Raw genomic sequence first — 18,538 nt, 5'->3', positions numbered from 1 at the left:
GCCTGGTTGAAAACCTCACTGTGTTTTTGTTTGTTTGTTTTTTAAACATGTTCTAATTGATTTTAGAAGGAGAGGGAGGGTGAGGGAGAGATAGAAACATTGATTAGAGAGAAACATCAGTATCGATTGACTGCCTCCTGCAGACTCCTTACCTGGGATCGAGCCTGCAGTCAGGCATGTGCCCTGACTGGGAATCGAACCAGTGACCTCTTGGTGCATGGGTTAATGCTCAACCACTGAGCCACACCAACTGGGTGAAAACCTCACTGTTTTGCACCTGGATACTGAAACAGCCTCTTATATTATGTGATCTTTCTTCTCTCACTCCTCCAGCAGAGCCAAAGCCAGGGTTAGAATCAAGTCTGTTTGGCTTTGCAGTTTATGCTCTTTCTAGTGCCCGACGGGCTCTAGAATTCCAAGGCGTCTGATGATTTACCAAAGTCACTCCATTGCATGTCTGAGCCTATCCATGGATTCATGTATGTTGTCTATGACTAGATTTCCTCCAGTTCATTGGAATATAAGGAAAATAATGGTAGTGGTGAGTGTGGAAGGGTCTATATTCATGTGAGACTGCCAACTGCCGTTTCCTGAAGGGGTCTTAAGACCCCTCTTCTGAGTTATGTCTGAGATTATAGCATTTCTACTTCTGGGTATCAAAAGTCCTCTACTAGATGAGATATGAGGATGGTAACCGTTTATTGTTAATGCTCATACACAGCAAAAAAAAATTTTTTTTAAATTTGGTAGCCCTATTACAATCCCAAAGTTTTTGTCCCTTAAGAACCCTCTTTTTTGTATTACATATAAAAACAAGAGTTATAAGAAGTTCACCCACTCTGAGATGATCAAGATACATGAGAGAATTTCCTCATACCTTGCTAGCTGCCACCCCGGCTTGTTTATTCACTTTGTACTCCGGTGTTTCCGTCTGCATGAAGTAGATCTGGTCTTTCATGTTCTCAAAGCTTTCATGATATTTCCTCTGTAAGACATGAAACATACTGAAGAACTCTGTGGGGGAAAACTGTTTAAGGCTTTTACATGGGGAGACAGAGGCCATTTAGAGAAGATACCCAACGCCATGCCCTGTTTGGCTTACACATGTTCCATTACAATCACAGAACGTGGTGCCATCACCAAGACAATTAGCAACTTAACCGAGGTTTGGAGCCGTTACAATAGGTGAAAGATAGACTCCAGGAAGAGGCTCTCAAAGGCTGGGGACAAAGACCTTAAGAGGACTTCTGTTTCCCAGTGAGAACAATCTGGGAAGAAACCAATCAGTTTCATAAATGTTAGGTTTAGGTTCCCAGCAAAGAATAAATTTATAAGGGTCCCTTTTCCCGGTACTCACTTTGAGACCATATTGTTCCTATGAGAATTGAAGCAAGAATAACTGTATCTGATAAAAAAAAATATTTCTCAAAAAAAGAAAAGGAAAGATTGTGGTATTTCTTTTCTTAACAGGAACTCTACACAAGCCTTGTCCCCAAGAAGAGGTGCCGGGACATAGGTCTTCCAGTACCACTTCGGGTGCAGCAGGTGGCTAGAAATCATAAAGGGAGGGTCCCCTCTCCGACTAGGGCTATCCAGCCATCCCTTTCTACTTACTGTGCTGAAGTTATCAGCATTTGTCCTGGCGGCTGCAATTTCAAAGCAAGGTGTCTCACTCCATTTGCCTTTGACTTTATTTTCATAGTCTTGCTTGTATTTTAGCTAGCAGAAAAGAAGACAAGCAAAATCCAGTATTTAACAAATAAGAGTACAAATCAAGTGGTAATGGTTAGCTTTCAAAAATATCTTGCCCTGGCCAGTTTGGCTCAGTGGATAGAGCGTAGGCCTGTGGACTGGGGGGTCCCGGGTTCGATTCCGGTAGGGGGCATGTGCCTTGGTTGCGGGCATATCCCCAGTGCGGGGAGGTGCGGGGGGCAGCTGATCGATGTTTCTCTCTCATCGATGTTTCTGGCTCTCTTTTCCTCTCCCTTCCTCTCTGTAAAAAACCAATAAAATATATTTAAATATATATATATCTTGATTAGACCTTTTGTGGGTCCTTAAATAGATGTCTTCAAATCCTCCAATACAGTGTCAATTTTCCCAACGAGAAAGCTGAATGAGGGAGATAGAGGTACTAATTCCTCCTCCTCTCACTGAGTTTGGGGACTTAGTTCATTTCAGAACTCACAGATGTTCCCTGATGTTTGAGGAAGGAGAGAGACAGAAGTATCTTCCATTTGTAATTAATTGTTATAATAAAACCACTCAACCCCAGCTTTCCATGCCAAATGAACTTAGCCATTACTTTGTGAGCTTTAACAAAACCTCTAGTTATACAGAAAGCAATACCAAAACAAAATGTGGCTTGCAGGCAATGAATAAGACTTCCTCATTTAGACTTGAAGAAATTTTAGTGAGAACTGGAAAGTAATTAAAAAATTAAACTGGGATCTCTTCATAGGTCCCAAACACCGTAGCACCAACGTCCTAGGCTGTGACAGCCTTGGAGAGAGGAGTTATGTCTTCTTCATTTTGCATCCTCGGAATCTAATACAAATGCAGCGTGCAGACGTTACCTTATAAATGTTTGTTCAACTGCACTAAATTGAACTGAGTCCATGGTATGTGGTTTTGAACGACCTTGGCTTGAGTGTTATTTGAATTAGCCTAGCCAACCCCAAACCTGGGCACATGAGCCGGAGTCAGAGCTGGGTTAGAGCAGTTTCCCCTCCTTGGCTCACAGAATCTGTTAACAGACATAACCAATGTGTTTCAAAGTGTTTGTATGCCTAACCTCCCCCTCCCCCATCACACCCTTCAAGGAAAAAGAAAGTGGTTTTCTCACATACATTTAGCAGAACAAGTACTAAGGGTAACTGATGTGTAAAGACAGTGAATTTGAGTTAAAGGAATTCCACCCCTCTCTCAAAACCCTATGTCCTTCCTTCTCAAAAGGTTAATATGCTAAGTAATAATCAAGTGGTTTTAATAGCTATACATTTAAGAGCCCTGGACCTGAATTCAGAAACTCTGGGCCCACGACTTGACTCCATCACTTCCAAAGGTGTAACTTAGTCTCTCTAAGCTTTAGTTTTCTTAACCATATATGCTGACATTAATATGTATATAGAGGATTGTTGGGGATTTTAAATAATACCACACATACACTAAAAATGGTTTATAAACTCTATAGTGATAAACAAATGTAAGGTATAATAATTGTAACATAACAGAGAGTAAGAAACTCTGAAGAAAAGAAAATTGTGTGTGTGTGTGTGTGTGTGTGTGTATTCTTCAATGGAAAGTTTTGCTGAGATAAAATTTGCTTTATACTGCTGATTAGTTTGCCTCCCCTCCTCTTTTGAAGCTTTAAAGAATTGAAGTCAATAAAAACTGATTTTTCAATTTGTTAAGACAGCCTACAGAAACATTTCTAAGCTTTTTGGAGAATAGACCTTATCAGGAATTTGAGAAAACTATAAAATGCCCATAAATACTTACAACTTCAGAGGTACTTTGATGTACACACACCAGAGGTTAAGATCTCCTATTGCAGAGATACTGCCATTCCTCTGCCTGCTGTCAAAGGCAGAAAACTCTAGGGTTGGGGGTGGGGAGTAGTTGGGCCCGATGCATCCCCAAACTGAGATATAGAGAACTTTGTAATAAAATGTGAGGTTGAGAAGGCAGCAAAGATTCTTAATGAGGTCCAAAAGTGGGCTATTATTTAGAACTAAGAATCACATATGTAGTTTGTTAAGCAAAATTGAGTAGGAGATTAATTCTCACAGTAAGAGATACATGTCTGATGTTTTTAAACATATTAAAACAAGATGCAGAACTAGAGTGGAAGACTACCTTATCCAGAGTTCTTCCCCCTTCTCGCCCTTTATGAATCAAAGCTTGTCATTCCCTCTCACCCAGAGCCCAAGTGGGTCCGGGTGGATTCGGCTCTCTCACAATCCATTCCTGAGTTCTCCCACATCTGGGAAGATTTTCACTACAAGAGAGGAGGTTGTGAACCGCCGAGGAAGGTATGGCCTTCCCCTTTGCAGCCTAATTTAGTAAAGAGACTCATCATAGGGGAGTTTGAAAGTGATTATAAAAATCACTTTCAAATACCACAGTGCATACTCAATAAGGTAAAAGAATGTTGTCTTAGTAAGATATCTTTTAAAATATGCTTTCAATAAAAACTTAAAATAGATTTATTTTTCTTTCTAAAGACTATTTGAAAACAGATTTTTCTTTTTATTCCAAAAAGATTAATGGTCTTTGCTCCCCTGATTTTATTTACAATGTTAACCCTTTCAGTAGGCCATCTCTATATGAAAAGTTCTAAAGTTAATTTCTGCTTAGCCCTAAGCGAAATCTCAGATCCATGATATTCCTATTAGTGACATTTTACTGTACATAAAAATTTAAGACCAAACTGAGACTCAACTCCACAGAGGACAAAGAAAAGTATTTATTTAAAAGCAGCAGTATCCCAGGAGAAAGTGGCCTGATTTGGACCAATTTTTAAAAAGGAATTTAACAGGGATCTATTCATCAGCTGAACATCTGTCTCTCTACATTCCTCAGAGCTAGTTTACCAGCCTAAATATAGGCTGACCAGGCCTTTTGCCAAGGCCTTGCAAGTTATGAGGTGCCCTCCCCACAGCTGTCAATCTAAGCTATGTCTGAGAGACCACTCATACATTCTTATTTTCTCCAAGTCTGACTGAGAGCATAAAACTATATGGGGTCTTCACACTGGGTTAAAACAGATTCTGTGTGGTTACTAGGTTATCTGTTCATATCACTTCCATAAGTCAAATGTCAAAGGATATTAGGACATTGCTTCTGTTTTCAAAATACAGCTTTCATATTTACCAGTCACTAAGTCATCAAGCTGGCTGAACATATATTAACACAATTTTATGATGTTTATGAATGTATTGCTTTTGCTGTAGCATTTTTATGGTCATATGCAAAAAATACTCAGTGTTTACTTTCTATCTTTTCACTTTAGTTATTTTTCTGAGGATTGAGGGTTTGGTTTTTAAAAAAATTTCAATATATTGGTTTTAGAGAGAGCGGAAGGGAAAGAGAGAGAGAAAGATTTGTTGTTCTCCCTATCCACACATTTACTGGTTGCTTCTTGTATGTGAACCCACAACCTTAGCCTATCAGGACAATGCTCCAACCAACTGAACTACCCAGCCAGGATGAGGTTGAGGTTATTGAGCAGAGTTGTCAAGGGAACCAGTGTTCTAGTCTTGTTTACTTACCTTGCTTGCTTGATCGTTCACTTTCTTGGCAAATATTATATCTGGAGGATCCGCCAGAGATGTGAAATGCGTTTGCTGTTCAATGTGACCTTTTTTGTAGGCAATCTGACCAAAAGAAAGGGATGTAAATGAGCCATCAATAATTATCCTATGTCTCATGTTCAATTTGTTGGCATTTTTAAAAGCCTATGTTTTTATCTTTTCTTGAATTTTAAACTATAGTGTATCTATAACCACAGTTTATCCTTATAGATGTTAAATGGCCTTCCCTCAGCATTACTGATTTCTCTCTTTGAGTTTTCTCTCCTCTCAAAGATGAATGGCCTTAGATCTGTTTCCTTCCATTTGACTCCACGTCATAATCTGCAACTGAAATTATTCTCTTAATCAGCATCCTCAACTCCCAACCTCTTGTCTTTCCATCACACCCGTTAGCCTACTGCCAGCTCTGGATCAACTTATCCACACACTTCTTACATACAGGATATTGAGTGCTACTGAAGAAAATCTCAAAACCCTATGGATTGTGTAGTGATAACATGATAAGCAAGCTTAAAAGGGTCACAGGAAGAAGGTACAGAGGAGGAAGAGGGAGCCTTTTGAACCCAAGCCCTTAGCTTGAAATTTATATACCTATCCAACTATATATTCTGTGAATGCTTGGGGCTCTGTGTCCAGGACTCTGAATTTATCCAGTGTCCTCTCTGCCTTTATTGAAGCTTGAACATCCCATGTGTGCCTATGGACAGCCTCTACTCCCAAGAGCTAGTCAAAAATTGCAACACTGTCTTTAAGCCCCAATCAACTCCATCTTACCCTCAGCTTCCTCTTTCATGGAGTAAAGACAGTGTACACACTTATCTTTCCTGGCCTCTCCCACCCCCTCATGGCTCAGAGGGGAAGCATCCTTTGCAGGGCATAAGCCCAGCACTCAGGGTACTGTTCCCTCCAGCAGCCCTTTGTACCCAACTATCAGTCACCTCTCCTCTCTTGTCTAGCTTCAACCTCTCCCTCTTCATTAACTCCTTTCTTTCAGCCTATAAAATACCTCTCTCACCTTAAAAACAGTACTATGTCCATTAATTATGCATCCCCTTCAGTCTTGCTCTCTCCTTTTGTTCATTACTAACTCCTCTGGCTTTTTCTTCCACCAGTCTTGACCCCTGCTTCCAACAATGCAGGACATTCATAGATTCCCAGACACATGAAGCCCTCTATGTCTCTGGGTCCCATATATGCTGCTTCCTTTCCCTGGAATGCCCCAACTCCACCTTCTCTCCATCTGCCTGCAAACTGCTGCTTGTTCTCCAGGTCTCAGGACAAGCACAGTTTCCTCTCCTGTGCCCTCCCTGACTCCATGACCTTCTCTGGGGTTTTCACTCAACTTAGCCCTTACTGCCTTTATAGGAATCATCAGAAGACACTGTAACTGGTTGTTTACATGCCTGTCCCTCCTTCGATTGTGAGCTCTGGGATGGCAAAGAACATAACCTATTGTCTGGGAAGCTTTGTGGCTTGCACAGTACCTTAGTAGAGTGAAGGGTTCAATGACTGATTTCTGAATGTGTGGTTTATGCACAGAGGCCATCAGGACCAGTCTGTAGAGGAGAAACATCCTCCCAACTCATTCACTACTCAACTGTGAGACTTCTACCTACTATTTTTCCTTTCATGTGGCAATATTCTTATTTATAAAGTAAAGAGGTTGTATATAGTTCCAAGGTCCCAATCATTTTCTTCATGCTTTAGCCAATTCTAACTCTATCTCATTCTAATAGTATCTACCTAGTACCTATAACAAAAACTTTCATGAACATTAAATCAAGTAAGATACAAAAGACGGATTTTTAAGTGTATTCATTCAATTCCAGTGCATAATTTCTTTTAAATGAGTAAAGACCTATGTTAGGCATAGGGCTACCCTTATTTTCCATGGCTGGCTAAGTCCTTAAGGAGAGAGCAACATTCCTCCAGGAAAAACGCTTATTAACTATGACATCCTGTCAAGAGCTTTCTGAGAAGTCAGTTCTAGAAGTCCTAATTTCTCGGGAACCTTGCTCAGAATTCTGTCTATTTAAAATCTTGTTCTCTGGATCAGCTGAAGGACTCTCTTAGTGTTTACTTAGTCTTTACTTAGATAATAAAGAAATCACGATAATTAGGGTTAAGAGAAACACAGGAAGAAGATTCAGGAGAAGAAGAGGGATCCTCTGAACCCAAATCCTTAGCTTGAAATCTACGTGCCTACCCAGTGGTTTATTCTGTGAACAACAGCTTGCTTGATGCCCAATAATTGTAAAAAATTCATGGTGCTGACAGCAGTATTAATAGGTATGTCAGTAATCTGATACTTAGTGCATACTTAGTCTGTAACAAAATAAAAGCATACCTTTACTGCCAAGTCTTTCTGAGCAAGGACGGAAAGATTTTACTTCATTATTATAATTCTCGTTCATTATGCCTTCTATTGAGATATCTCAAAAGATGTTGTCAACATTAATTGCTCAAAGTCCATAGCACTAGAGTGGCATGGAGGCAACCCTTCATCTCTCCACTTTAAGGATAAAGAAGACATTAGGAGATTAAGTGTCTTCTTGGAAACCTCCCCTTAGACTTCCATGACATACATTTCCTGGTTCCCCTTCAACTTCTCTGACCACCTGTCCCCTCTTTCTTTTGCTGGCTCCTTTCCAGATGTCCACAGTGTGGGTGTCCTTCACAACTCGGCCCTTGGTCATACACTGCTTTGCCTCCCTCATACATTTTTATGTCTTCAGTTGTCACTTATATTTTGATGAATCTCAAATATTAATCTCTTGTCAGCTCACATTTATGCAATAGTACTTTCTAATTTATCCATAGGGTGCCTTTATCTGAATGTTCCCTCCATTATTTCAACTCTATTTCTATTTAACTAATGAATCTTTACCAGTTATGCCCCTATCCACCCTGACCACCAGTCTTGGTCATAAATTCATCTGTGGCTTCTTTCTCTCTTTTGTTTCCAATATCCAATATCATTAATACTTTTTAAATACTTATTACCTTCAGATTTTTTTCCTACTCTTTGTCCCCATCATCCCTCTGATTCATCTATATTACTAAAATAGTCTTATACAAACAGTCTCCTATGATTTTGCCTAGTCCCAAACTATCATATTGTCCATCGATATTTCTCCAGATTGTACTTTTATCATATAATGAAATTTTCCAAAAATCTTAATGTGCCTCTTATTGCCTACCATATCATATCAAAGCTATTTTGCCTGATTTTCAAGGTCCTGATGCCACTTTCTTACAAGTGAGCTTGTAACTTGGCACCCACAGCAATCACTTTCTCTTTTTTAAAAAATATATTTTATTGATTTTTTACAGAGAGGAAGGAAGAGGGATAGAGAGTTAGAAACATTGATAGAGAAACATCAATCAGTTGCCTCCTGCACACCTCCTACTAGGAATGTGCCTGCAACCAAGGTACACACCCTTGACCGGAATCAAACCTGGGACCTTTCAGTCCGCAGGCTGACGCTCTATCCACTGAGCCAAACCGGTTAGGGCAGCATTCACTTTCTTAGTCCCCTAAAGCCCCAAACTCATTTCACCCCTGTCCCTTTGTTCGAGAGCTCTCTACTTGAAATGCCCTTCCTGTACATCACTGCCCATTCTCTTGAAATCACCACTTCCACATGGTCTTCTCTGATTACTCACATGTGTCTTGTCTTTCTCTTAGCAAGTATAAGGCTGTAGAGCTTGTATTTTTTAACTTTTTTCTTGTAGTTTAATATATAACAATTTCATCTGACCAGCTTGGCTACAGGTTTTCAAGGCAAATGATGAAAACGGCTTGTTGTATGCTTCTGTCCTGCCAGGTATGCATGCATCTTGGACTTCCAATAACTAATTATTGATCACTTGGTAAAGGTCACATTATATTACATATTCATGAAATACAGAATCAAAAAGCTAATCTTAAAAGAAAAGCAGGAGGTCCCCACACATTAATATTGGCACACTAGCTGCCCTTACAATTTTTACACCTTCTTTAGTTCTTAGCTTACTGTATGCAAGAATAAGAATATATCTGCTATATTTTAACCAATTACATGCAACCTGAGATAGAAAATACGTCCACTAAATTTGCAGGTGGTAACAAGTGAGAGGCAATAAAAATTAGAACTCCAAAGTTGGATACACCATCAAATGAGTATATATAATTTTAGTGCAGGGCAAGATAGAATCTTAAGATCCATCAGAAATAAATCCCAGTAAGTTTTAAGATGCCAACTGGCTTGTTAAGTTCATATTGAATATAAGAAGTTCCAGGGATCTAGCTGACAGCTAATTGAAAAACAACTTGGCATTTTATAATAGAGTGCTCTCCTAAAGACTTTGAATTTTCAGCGTGGTGTCTAGCAAATCCAGGGGCAAAGAAATAAAGCAAGTTCACACAAGGGGAAGTGCTGGGCCCATGCAAGGCTCTCTGCTGCTGCTGCTTCTGGCCCTAAGGACTCTGTCAGGGCTTTAAAGTTCCTCTAATAAACAGCTCACAAAGTCTAAAATTCTAGCCAATGGGACTGCTAACATTTTTGCTAACTTTGTAAGATCCTCTATGTACACTGAGGGCAAGAGGTCTTCGTGGGATAACTACACACATGTTTGGTCAAGTACGTCAGTCAAGTCCCCATGCAGGAAAACGGGGGACAAGCCACAATTTTGACTTTATGATTAGGATAGCAAATCAAAATCTTTCAATACTATCATTTACTTAATAAGCTTGGGAAGGTGGCAGTGATTCCAATAGGTTTTATAAATGCTACTCTATTATACAGGAAAACTTCAGCTCCAGCCAAGGGGACAGAAGGGAACATGCTCTTGTGGGAAGAACATTGGCCTTGGGATCCACAAGACCTGGCTTCCCGTCTGGGCTCTACCACTAAAGTACCTAGTGGCCTTAGACTTAGGTTCCTCACCTGTAAGAAAAGGGGATTGGACTAAATTCTATCTAAAATAAACGATAAAATCTAATTTGAATTAGACATAAAAAGTATGATTCTAGATATATTCCTCCTCTGCAATAATGGCATTTAGTCTGTTCTAAAGAATTGAAACGAACTGGCCAGACGATGTAATCTGAGGCGCCTGATTGCACACTACAAATGGTGCTGATTGCAGTTCACTTACATCGCTGAGAGCTTTCTGGGCTTGGGCAACCCTCCTCAGCTCCGGGCTGTCATGATAGGGGTAAAACAAACTTTTGTCTGCATCCCACTCTTCGGTGTATAGTTTCTATATCAGAAAAGAGTGAAAAGTTGTGAGAACATGAAATCACACAAGAAATACATAATTCTCAATTCATCCATCAATGGCATAAAGAACCAAGGGCAAGGTGAGAGCAAAGGTAAATGGAACTGACAGATCACCTCTCCCTTTCCATCCAATCCAAGTCACAGTTACTAATAGACTCTCCTGCTTCTCCTGACAAATCTTACTGACAGAAGAGCAGCTGAGTTTAATTCTGTTTCATCTCCTCTTTGTGACTTTACCTACCTCCTGCAACAAGTACTAATGCAGGTGTAAGGAGCCAGGAAGCTACTTAATACAGATCCTGTCACAAAATAGACCCTTAATAAGAGCGACAGCCAGGAATATCCAAAGTGTAGCACAGGGTCTACAGAAAAACTATTATATTGCTTTGTGGGTCTGCAGAGCTGGATCTCGGGAGCATCTTTGTCCCCCCATCCCTACTCCTCCCCCAAGTGGCTCAGGTTCCTGATAGGACCCTCTCCTCTACTCTGCCCAGGGCTTTCTTCTCAGTTCCTCCTTGCCAAGCCCCGTCCCGGCAGCCCCACAGGTGTCAGGGTTACTCACAAAAAAGACTGGAGAACCATGTTTCAGATTACCAAGAGTTTAGGGGTATTCCTCTAGATGACATGGTAGGAAAACAGAGGAGATAGAGGGGTGACAAAGAAGAGGCCCTTACCTTACTGAACAAGGCTGTGTTCTTAATGGCATGGACAAGCTCAGGGGCATCAGGGGGAAGCAGGTACTTATCCTTGTTGTCTTCCCAGTTCTGCTTGTATAAAACCTAGACAAAAAGAGCAGAGGGCTTGATGTCTCCCCCTGGGCATAGGGATTGAGGACAAAGGAGAGCGTTGTGAAGAGCTTTTCATACTCAAGTTTTTCTAGCATCGATTAGGAAAACATCTACCATATCAACATCCCATAATAATTTCCTCACATTTAGTAAGTTTTTTCTTGAAAAGAAATCTAATTTTTAAAACTTAATCATGATTCTGATTCTCTATAGATTCCTTTTAAATGTTGCAACCTATCCATCATTTGGCTGAATTTGGATGGCACACGTGTTTTTTTGACTTACATGGTGTTTTCAAAAAGTGTTTTTAATTAGTTCCCTACATTTAAAATTTTCAGATTTATCATAAAAATTCAGCTCCCAACTTCCTTATAAAATAAGAGACTCTGACAACATAGGGACTGCGTTCCATGCAGCAACTATAGTGGAGTCACATGGGCTCTCCATCCCACCTAGCTCCCGCGGCCACTCCGGTCATCTGGGCAACCTCCCTGACACGTGTGCACTTAGAGCTCACAGCGCCTGGCAAGCAGGGTCAGGCCTGTCTGGTGCCCTCCTCTAAGGCAATATACACTCTTTTCTATCCAGCCATCCATCCCATGACCTTACCTTACTGACTTGCTGCGACACTTTCTTTGCATGTTCAATGTCCTTTGCTTTTTCATCTACATGACAGATAGTTTTAGCAATATCACCATCCATTCGATACTTAACCTGCAGAAGTAATGCACAGTTAGAATTCAGGACAGGCATGACCATGTGAGTATATTAAAGAATATCTTATCACCAAAGAGCATCCACCCAATCACTCTGCATCACAAAGCAAAGTTTATTTCTGGTAGAAAACTATGATGTTTGAAGATCTGCAGAGCCCCTGTATTTACTGTGTGTCTTCTTTCCTGGCTGAATTTCAGCCTCCGTGTGCTCCAGGAGGGAGGACCACAGTGAATTGGAATTTCCAAAGCACATCACTTTTTCAGTTAACTCTCTAACCAAGCTTTTAGAAGCCTCTTTGGGTTCACATTTAGAGCAGCAGCATCTATGGCCAATGTTTCCTCTGGATTCCTGAAGTGGCTCATAGTAATTCAACCCCTTATTCTCTCCACACCTACTTAAAGCCAATTCCCAGTGGTAGGCATATTTTTATATGTGTCTGTGTTTTATTTTAGCAATGCCGCCCACCTCACTGAGTTGGTCTTGTACTTTCTTGATTCTGCGAAGTTCTGGGGTATCGGTTGTGCTGGTGGATGGCTGTCCTTTTCCTTTTTCATAGTTTTCCTTGTATTTATTCTGAAAAGAATATCAGATATTAGCCTAAAATCTTATAATGCAGCAGCAGAAATTTCAGGCAATGCATTCATCCCCATCTGATAAAAAATCTGCAAATTATAACAATTATCAGTTTTAACAGCATTTTTTGTCTCCCACTCTGATTCTCAGTAAACACTAAAATAGATTTGTTAATTGCTCTTCCTAAACATGGTTGTTAATAGAGACAGTAGAAATGGTATTACAGACTATTATCTTGGAAATGCCCTAAAATGACTCTCTTAATGTTTTTTGTTGTCTGAGTGCACACATAAAAATCTTGAAGTGCAATAATTTTAGAAAATAAATACAGAAATAAAACCAAATGTGAAAAGATTTAATTGCTAATACAATGCAAAAATATTCAATTCAGAAGTTGCAGCTAAATCTCAGTGATTGGGATAGCTGACATGCCACCTGAATTAATGGAAAAATCTCCATTATGGAGTATTTTGAAAAGAAATGCAATTTTATTGTTTCTGCTAAATATACAATGAGTTTTTGCCTTATATATAATATGCATAATTTATCATTATTAATGTTTCAAGAGTATTTATGAGTGGAGTAGTCACCAATCTAAATTATATTATTGATTTAGTTACTAACCACTTTTAAAATATTAAAAACCTTTGCCAGCATTCTGCTCAGTCTACCAGAAATTCTAGGATATCAGTGTTTGAATTAATGAGATTTTTATGGCAATTAGTTGACAAAAATAATTTCTATTTTTGCTCAATACTACAGTGATTTAAAAAAGGCAAGGTTATCTTACTTTTAGAAATCTAAGTTTTAGATTATTCAAGAATCTGAACTAGAAATTTACTCAATAGTCCCCCAAAGTTAACACTCAATCAAAAGTAAATATTTATTGCCCAACCACAACAGGATGCTTTTGACATACTAGTAAACATTAGTCTTATATAAACCAATGTTTCCTGAGATACTTTACATTTTTCCCCCTGAGCCTCAAGAGGACATGCAATCAGGCAACCTAGTGAGACCTCAGCCCACCATAGACAATCAACAAATTAGATCCATTCAAATGGGTCTGATTCTGCTACCCATCGGTGTAACTTACAGAACTTCAAAGACTAGGGACCATCAAGAGCAGTGATTCCTAACGTGGACCACACCTTAGAATCACCTGAAAAATCCTGAAAAATCCTTCTACACAGGCCCCAAACCCAGACTGATAAAACCAGAATGGCCCAGGGAATTAGTAGTTTTAAAGCTCCCAGGAGATTATAAGTGTGCAGCCAGAGTTCAAAACCACTGTTCTAGGGTACAGAGGAACATTCTGATCCTTAGTTTCTTAGTCTGATCCTGGTTTTCTAAGCAACATGTTCTTCACCATCCATTTCTTAGACACGTACTTAAGAGGCATCTTGCCCATTATTTAAATAGATGCTATTTATTAGTAGCTTCTGTGAACTGATGTCAACTACATCTGTATTATGATTTCATTTTTATATTGGCTAACTAATTATGATTAAATAACAATAAGTGCTTTATAAATGGCCTAATGCTTATTTTAGAGGAATAATTTCAACAAGGATGCTTTTCCTGATGCTGCAATGGTACAAATAAATTACAGGAAAGGAAAACTCAAGACTCGCAAGAGTTAATATTTCTTCAAAATAATTTTGTTCCATACAAGGTTAAGGAGCAGAATCCAGTCAGCATCCAAAACAGAGTTGGTTGAGATCAGTAATTTCTCTATAATAAAGCCAGGTTAGCAGAAGTCACGTTAAACTTACTATGCTAAAGAGGTCCTGCATTTTCCGACTATGTGCAATGTAGGGAGTCATGAACTTCGAAGAGTCCACTTTCTTCCTGATAACCTTCTTCCTCTCCGCCGGCTTTGCTGCTTCTGGCTGGGCCAGCCCTGGTTTCGAAGGTTGTGATTGCTCATAGTCAGATATTGTCTTTGTTGTTGTAGTTTCATAGATTTCTGTTATTGTCTGAAAATTTGACATACAGTTCAACATTGTTATAAAAGTAAAAACTGCGGTAAGCATGATCTTGGTATTCTGACTTATATCCCATAACTAAAATAGGCCAAAGCAGAAAATCACACACTATATCCATTTGAAAGCACATTATGTCTCATACATACTGCTGATTGTTCAAGATTCCATGGAGTAGAACTGTTGCTTCTTATTAATTTACAACATTGCCTTAAAATTCCATTTGCAGAAAGGAACTCAAAGGAACTTAAGGTGGCATTTAAAAAAGAAGTATTCTTAAATATTTAAAAATATTTTTAAATTGACTGAGTGAAGTAAAAGCAAACTTGGGATCAGAGAACAAAAGATTAAGACAATAAAATAAAGCTCAGATTCTTGACTTTATTATTAACTTTTAAATATGAGTAAGTCTAAGGATAAGTTGGTTGCTTATTCTGCAGATATTTAAGCATTCTCCCCTGTAGTATGAGATAAAGAGTAATGAACTTTATAAAAAATGAATCGCATAAATATTACAAGTGATTACCATGCTCTTGGCTTAGTAAGTTAGTTAATGTGAACTGGAATGACATTTATACTAATAAAGGACAGGAATAATGATGACAAGATAATGGGATAATTATCCTCACAACAGCCCTATGTATGTGGTAGGTGGGAAATTACTGCTTCTTTCAAAAAGCTGTAGTGGAAGAAACTAAGGTACAAAGTTCAGGTCTAGTCCAAAGTTAAAAATACTGTATGTAAGAAAAGACAATAAGCAGCCAAGTCTTCAATCAATCTCATAATATAGTTTTCTTTACAGCTAAAACCACCTGATCAAAGGCAAAGTTCTAGCATCAATTTTGAGAAGAGAAACCTAAGTAATAAGGAAATTGTGTATCTAAGACAACTTTCCCTTGTGTTGTCAGACCATTGTTAATAGGCTGCTTTCTGCTTATTATTTATGACTAGAGGCTCAGTGCATGGATTCATGCACTGGTGGGGTCCCTCAGCCTGGCCTGCGCCCTCTTGCAATCCGAGACCCCTCGGGGGATGTCACTATGGAGATCTGGCCGAAACTGGCAGTCTGACATCCCCCAAGGGGTGTAGCAGTGCGTGAAGTGGCAGGTGGCCAGGGAGGAGCTGGGGCTGGGCACTGTGCTGCTCCAGCTCATCCTGGCCCCAATACGCCTCCTGCAGCCGCCACTCGTGTGGAGCTGCAGCAGAGGCGGGAGAGGTTTGCGCCGCTGCAGCTGCGCTCACCAGCCCTGAGCCCGGCTTCTGGCGGAGCGGCACTCCCACTGTGGGAGCGCACTAACCACCAGGGGCTGCTTCTGTGTTGAGCGTCTGCCCCCTGGTGGTCATCGCACGTCATAGCGACCAGTTGACCTGTCGTTAGGTCTTTGGGTTGCTTAGGCTTTTATAGATATAGATGTGTGGTTGACCGTGAGAAACTAACCAATTTACAGCATCTACAGATGTTAGTTTCCATGAAGTCACAGGTTCTCTGAGTAGGCTTTAGGGTTAGTCATCCATATCATTGTTTGTCATACTCAAGAGAAACATCTCCATGCAGAAAATGAGGCATGAGTGAGATATTTCATGTTGGGAGAAAATGCTTCAATTTGGGATGTGGGAATGGCTTTCTCAGAATTCCTTATGTGCTGAAGTCTAAGTAGCATTTTATGACACTGCCAAGGACAAAGGGTTAGAGGCACCATCCCTATTGGCAGAGATGGTGCCCAACAAGTTACAACTCTACACAGCACACCTGCTGGTCCCAAAGTGAATTACAAGTTCAAGGCCATCCCTTTGCTGCAGTCAGAGTGGTGATAGCCACTGACATTACTCTAATTAGCATCACCCACATCAAAAATACCACATGAATTATGGGGGGAACATCCCCAGCATCTTGTATAGGTTGAATGGCAAAAACGGAGATAAAACCTCCGTAGCATTCATTCTTGTACCCCCAGCTGCCGAGCACACAAGGGTAGGTGATCCTCCCTCAGATTCTCCCTTTGCCTGCTCTGTGGCTCTTTCTGCTTTAATGAGCATGCAGTTCATGCAGGTGTGGGCTGGGTCTTACCTCACCCGGCACCTCTTCGTAGACTGTCTCCTCTGTGTAGTACTATAAATAGAGCACAAAGGTGTGGTCATGAGAACCAAAGCAGAAATCACCTCTCCTCTGCCTCCGCTAAGCCACCTGGGTTATTTCACTAGCCCACTTTGGTTTGCTACATGTGGGGAAGGAAGCAGAAGAAGGAGCCTGTTCATATTCTGGACCCTATTTTAAGTCGGCAAAACTTTGGGGAAGCTGAAGTGGATGCCATCAGACTGGACAAGGAGATGCCGAGTGATGAGAAAGGTGTCTGGGGCCAGTTACTAGTCATGGGACGCTATTTTACTTGGTACAAGTAACATTTTTTCTTCTTGTACCCAAGTAGAATTTGCTGGGAAAAGAATATAACAACACCTGGAGTGTGTGAGTTAGGCAGAGAGAAATTCTGATGAAACTCACTGTTGGCTAACTAATAATAAAACAAAACAGAAACCTCAGTGTGAATAAAATATTTAAGTGGATTGTATCGTGGAAATAATAGATCCAAAGGCACAGACACGTCTCAATTATCCCTATATCACCCTGATTGCTAAGTCATGAGCTTCTTCCAGAGTGACAAGAGAATCCCAATGGTGTGATGATCCTAGAGGGGTATTAAAAGGAACATTTACAAATGCCCAAGAGTGAAGGAAAAAAGGAGAGATTCCTCATCACAAAATGTGGGAGTTGGGCAGCAATGTGCCACTGATGGCTCAGAGGTGCCTGCAGCCAGGCCCTGAAATCAAATCTACTTTTGTTCTGCTTCTGACATCACCAGCAATAAATAGGCGAGGATAGGAACTGGCTGACATTTTGTTTCAGATGCGTAAGGAGAGTGGAATCCTGCCCCCAGCCTCAGCCCGCCAAGCTGGGCGAGCAGGAGGAAGACTGGTTAGGCCAAGGCACACAGGAAGGGGATGAAAATGAAACACTTGGCTCATTTTCTCAGTCAAAAAAAATGTATAGGTTTTATACTTCATTTTTCTTTTCTTTGTCACCAAAAGATATACTCAGGGAAATGAAAAACCATTGAACAAAAACTTTTCCTCAGTGGCCTTTGGTCTTCTGCCCTTGGCTCAGTGAACTCTCAACAAGTTTATTTACCCATAGTCAATAGGCCACATGCTCCATTTCACTTTCAGTAAAATTAGTATAAACCTCACCCCATGTCCCTCACTCTTGCACTTTCTTTGCTCCTTTACTATTTTTTAAAATTTAAATCTAACTCCATCTCTGTGTCCTTACACAAGGCAACAGAAATCACAGCGCTTATAAGACTGAGAATGTCTTCCACATGCTGGTGCTTCATCCCTGGGAACTGTCATTTGGACACTGTGGGGAATACTATTTGATGCAGATCCAATGGAACCATTCCTCTGGCCACACAAAACATCAGTGACTTGAGAAGAAATATTAAACTTAAATGAATGATTCATAACTGTTTTGGATTTTTGCTAGCATCCAAGTGAAAGCAGGTCTTTGGTAGCCATCCAATTTTACCTTTGCTGGACTCTCATGATTGGTAAATGTATCCTAGAAATAAGCTTCAAAAAAGACAACATTACCCAAATGGTTGGCGTTTCCTTGTATGCCAAATCTCACTTTTTAAAAGAGCTTTGCCACTAATTAGATAGTACATGGGTTGCTTCTTTTTCTTTCTTTCCAAGTTCATTTAAATTTGAGTAGAGAGTGACAGTACAATTTTATTTAGATGTCTGAGATCCTTAGGAAATGTATTTTAAAAGCAAATTCCTGCCTTTTTTGTGAACTCTCCCCTGGCTGCTTTCTCAAATCTGCCACCACCCCATTCTCGTGT

General features: G+C 40.1%; 1 protein-coding gene across 11 annotated transcripts in view; it reads right to left on the bottom strand.

Annotated features, from left to right (window-relative positions):
- The window catches only part of NEB (nebulin), a 193,655-nt gene that overhangs the window by 171,806 nt on the left and 3,311 nt on the right, over positions 1–18,538 (bottom strand). For all 11 annotated transcript variants that reach the window (XM_070423008.1, XM_070423018.1, XM_070423007.1 and 8 more), the window contains exons 4-12: positions 16,711–16,752; positions 14,433–14,636; positions 12,550–12,657; positions 11,977–12,081; positions 11,254–11,358; positions 10,455–10,559; positions 5,274–5,378; positions 1,615–1,719; positions 878–985 (exon numbers count right to left, since the gene is read on the bottom strand). In XM_070423008.1, the coding sequence (XP_070279109.1) occupies positions 878–985; positions 1,615–1,719; positions 5,274–5,378; positions 10,455–10,559; positions 11,254–11,358; positions 11,977–12,081; positions 12,550–12,657; positions 14,433–14,636; positions 16,711–16,752 (987 nt within the window). The remainder of the gene's footprint in view (positions 1–877; positions 986–1,614; positions 1,720–5,273; positions 5,379–10,454; positions 10,560–11,253; positions 11,359–11,976; positions 12,082–12,549; positions 12,658–14,432; positions 14,637–16,710; positions 16,753–18,538) is intronic.

This window comes from Myotis yumanensis, unplaced genomic scaffold, assembly GCF_028538775.1.
Source record: "Myotis yumanensis isolate MYYU_CA2020_CCGP unplaced genomic scaffold, mMyoYum1.0.hap1 SCAF_8, whole genome shotgun sequence".
Taxonomy (NCBI): Eukaryota; Metazoa; Chordata; class Mammalia; order Chiroptera; family Vespertilionidae; genus Myotis; species Myotis yumanensis.
This window is presented reverse-complemented; position numbering and strand designations above follow the sequence as displayed.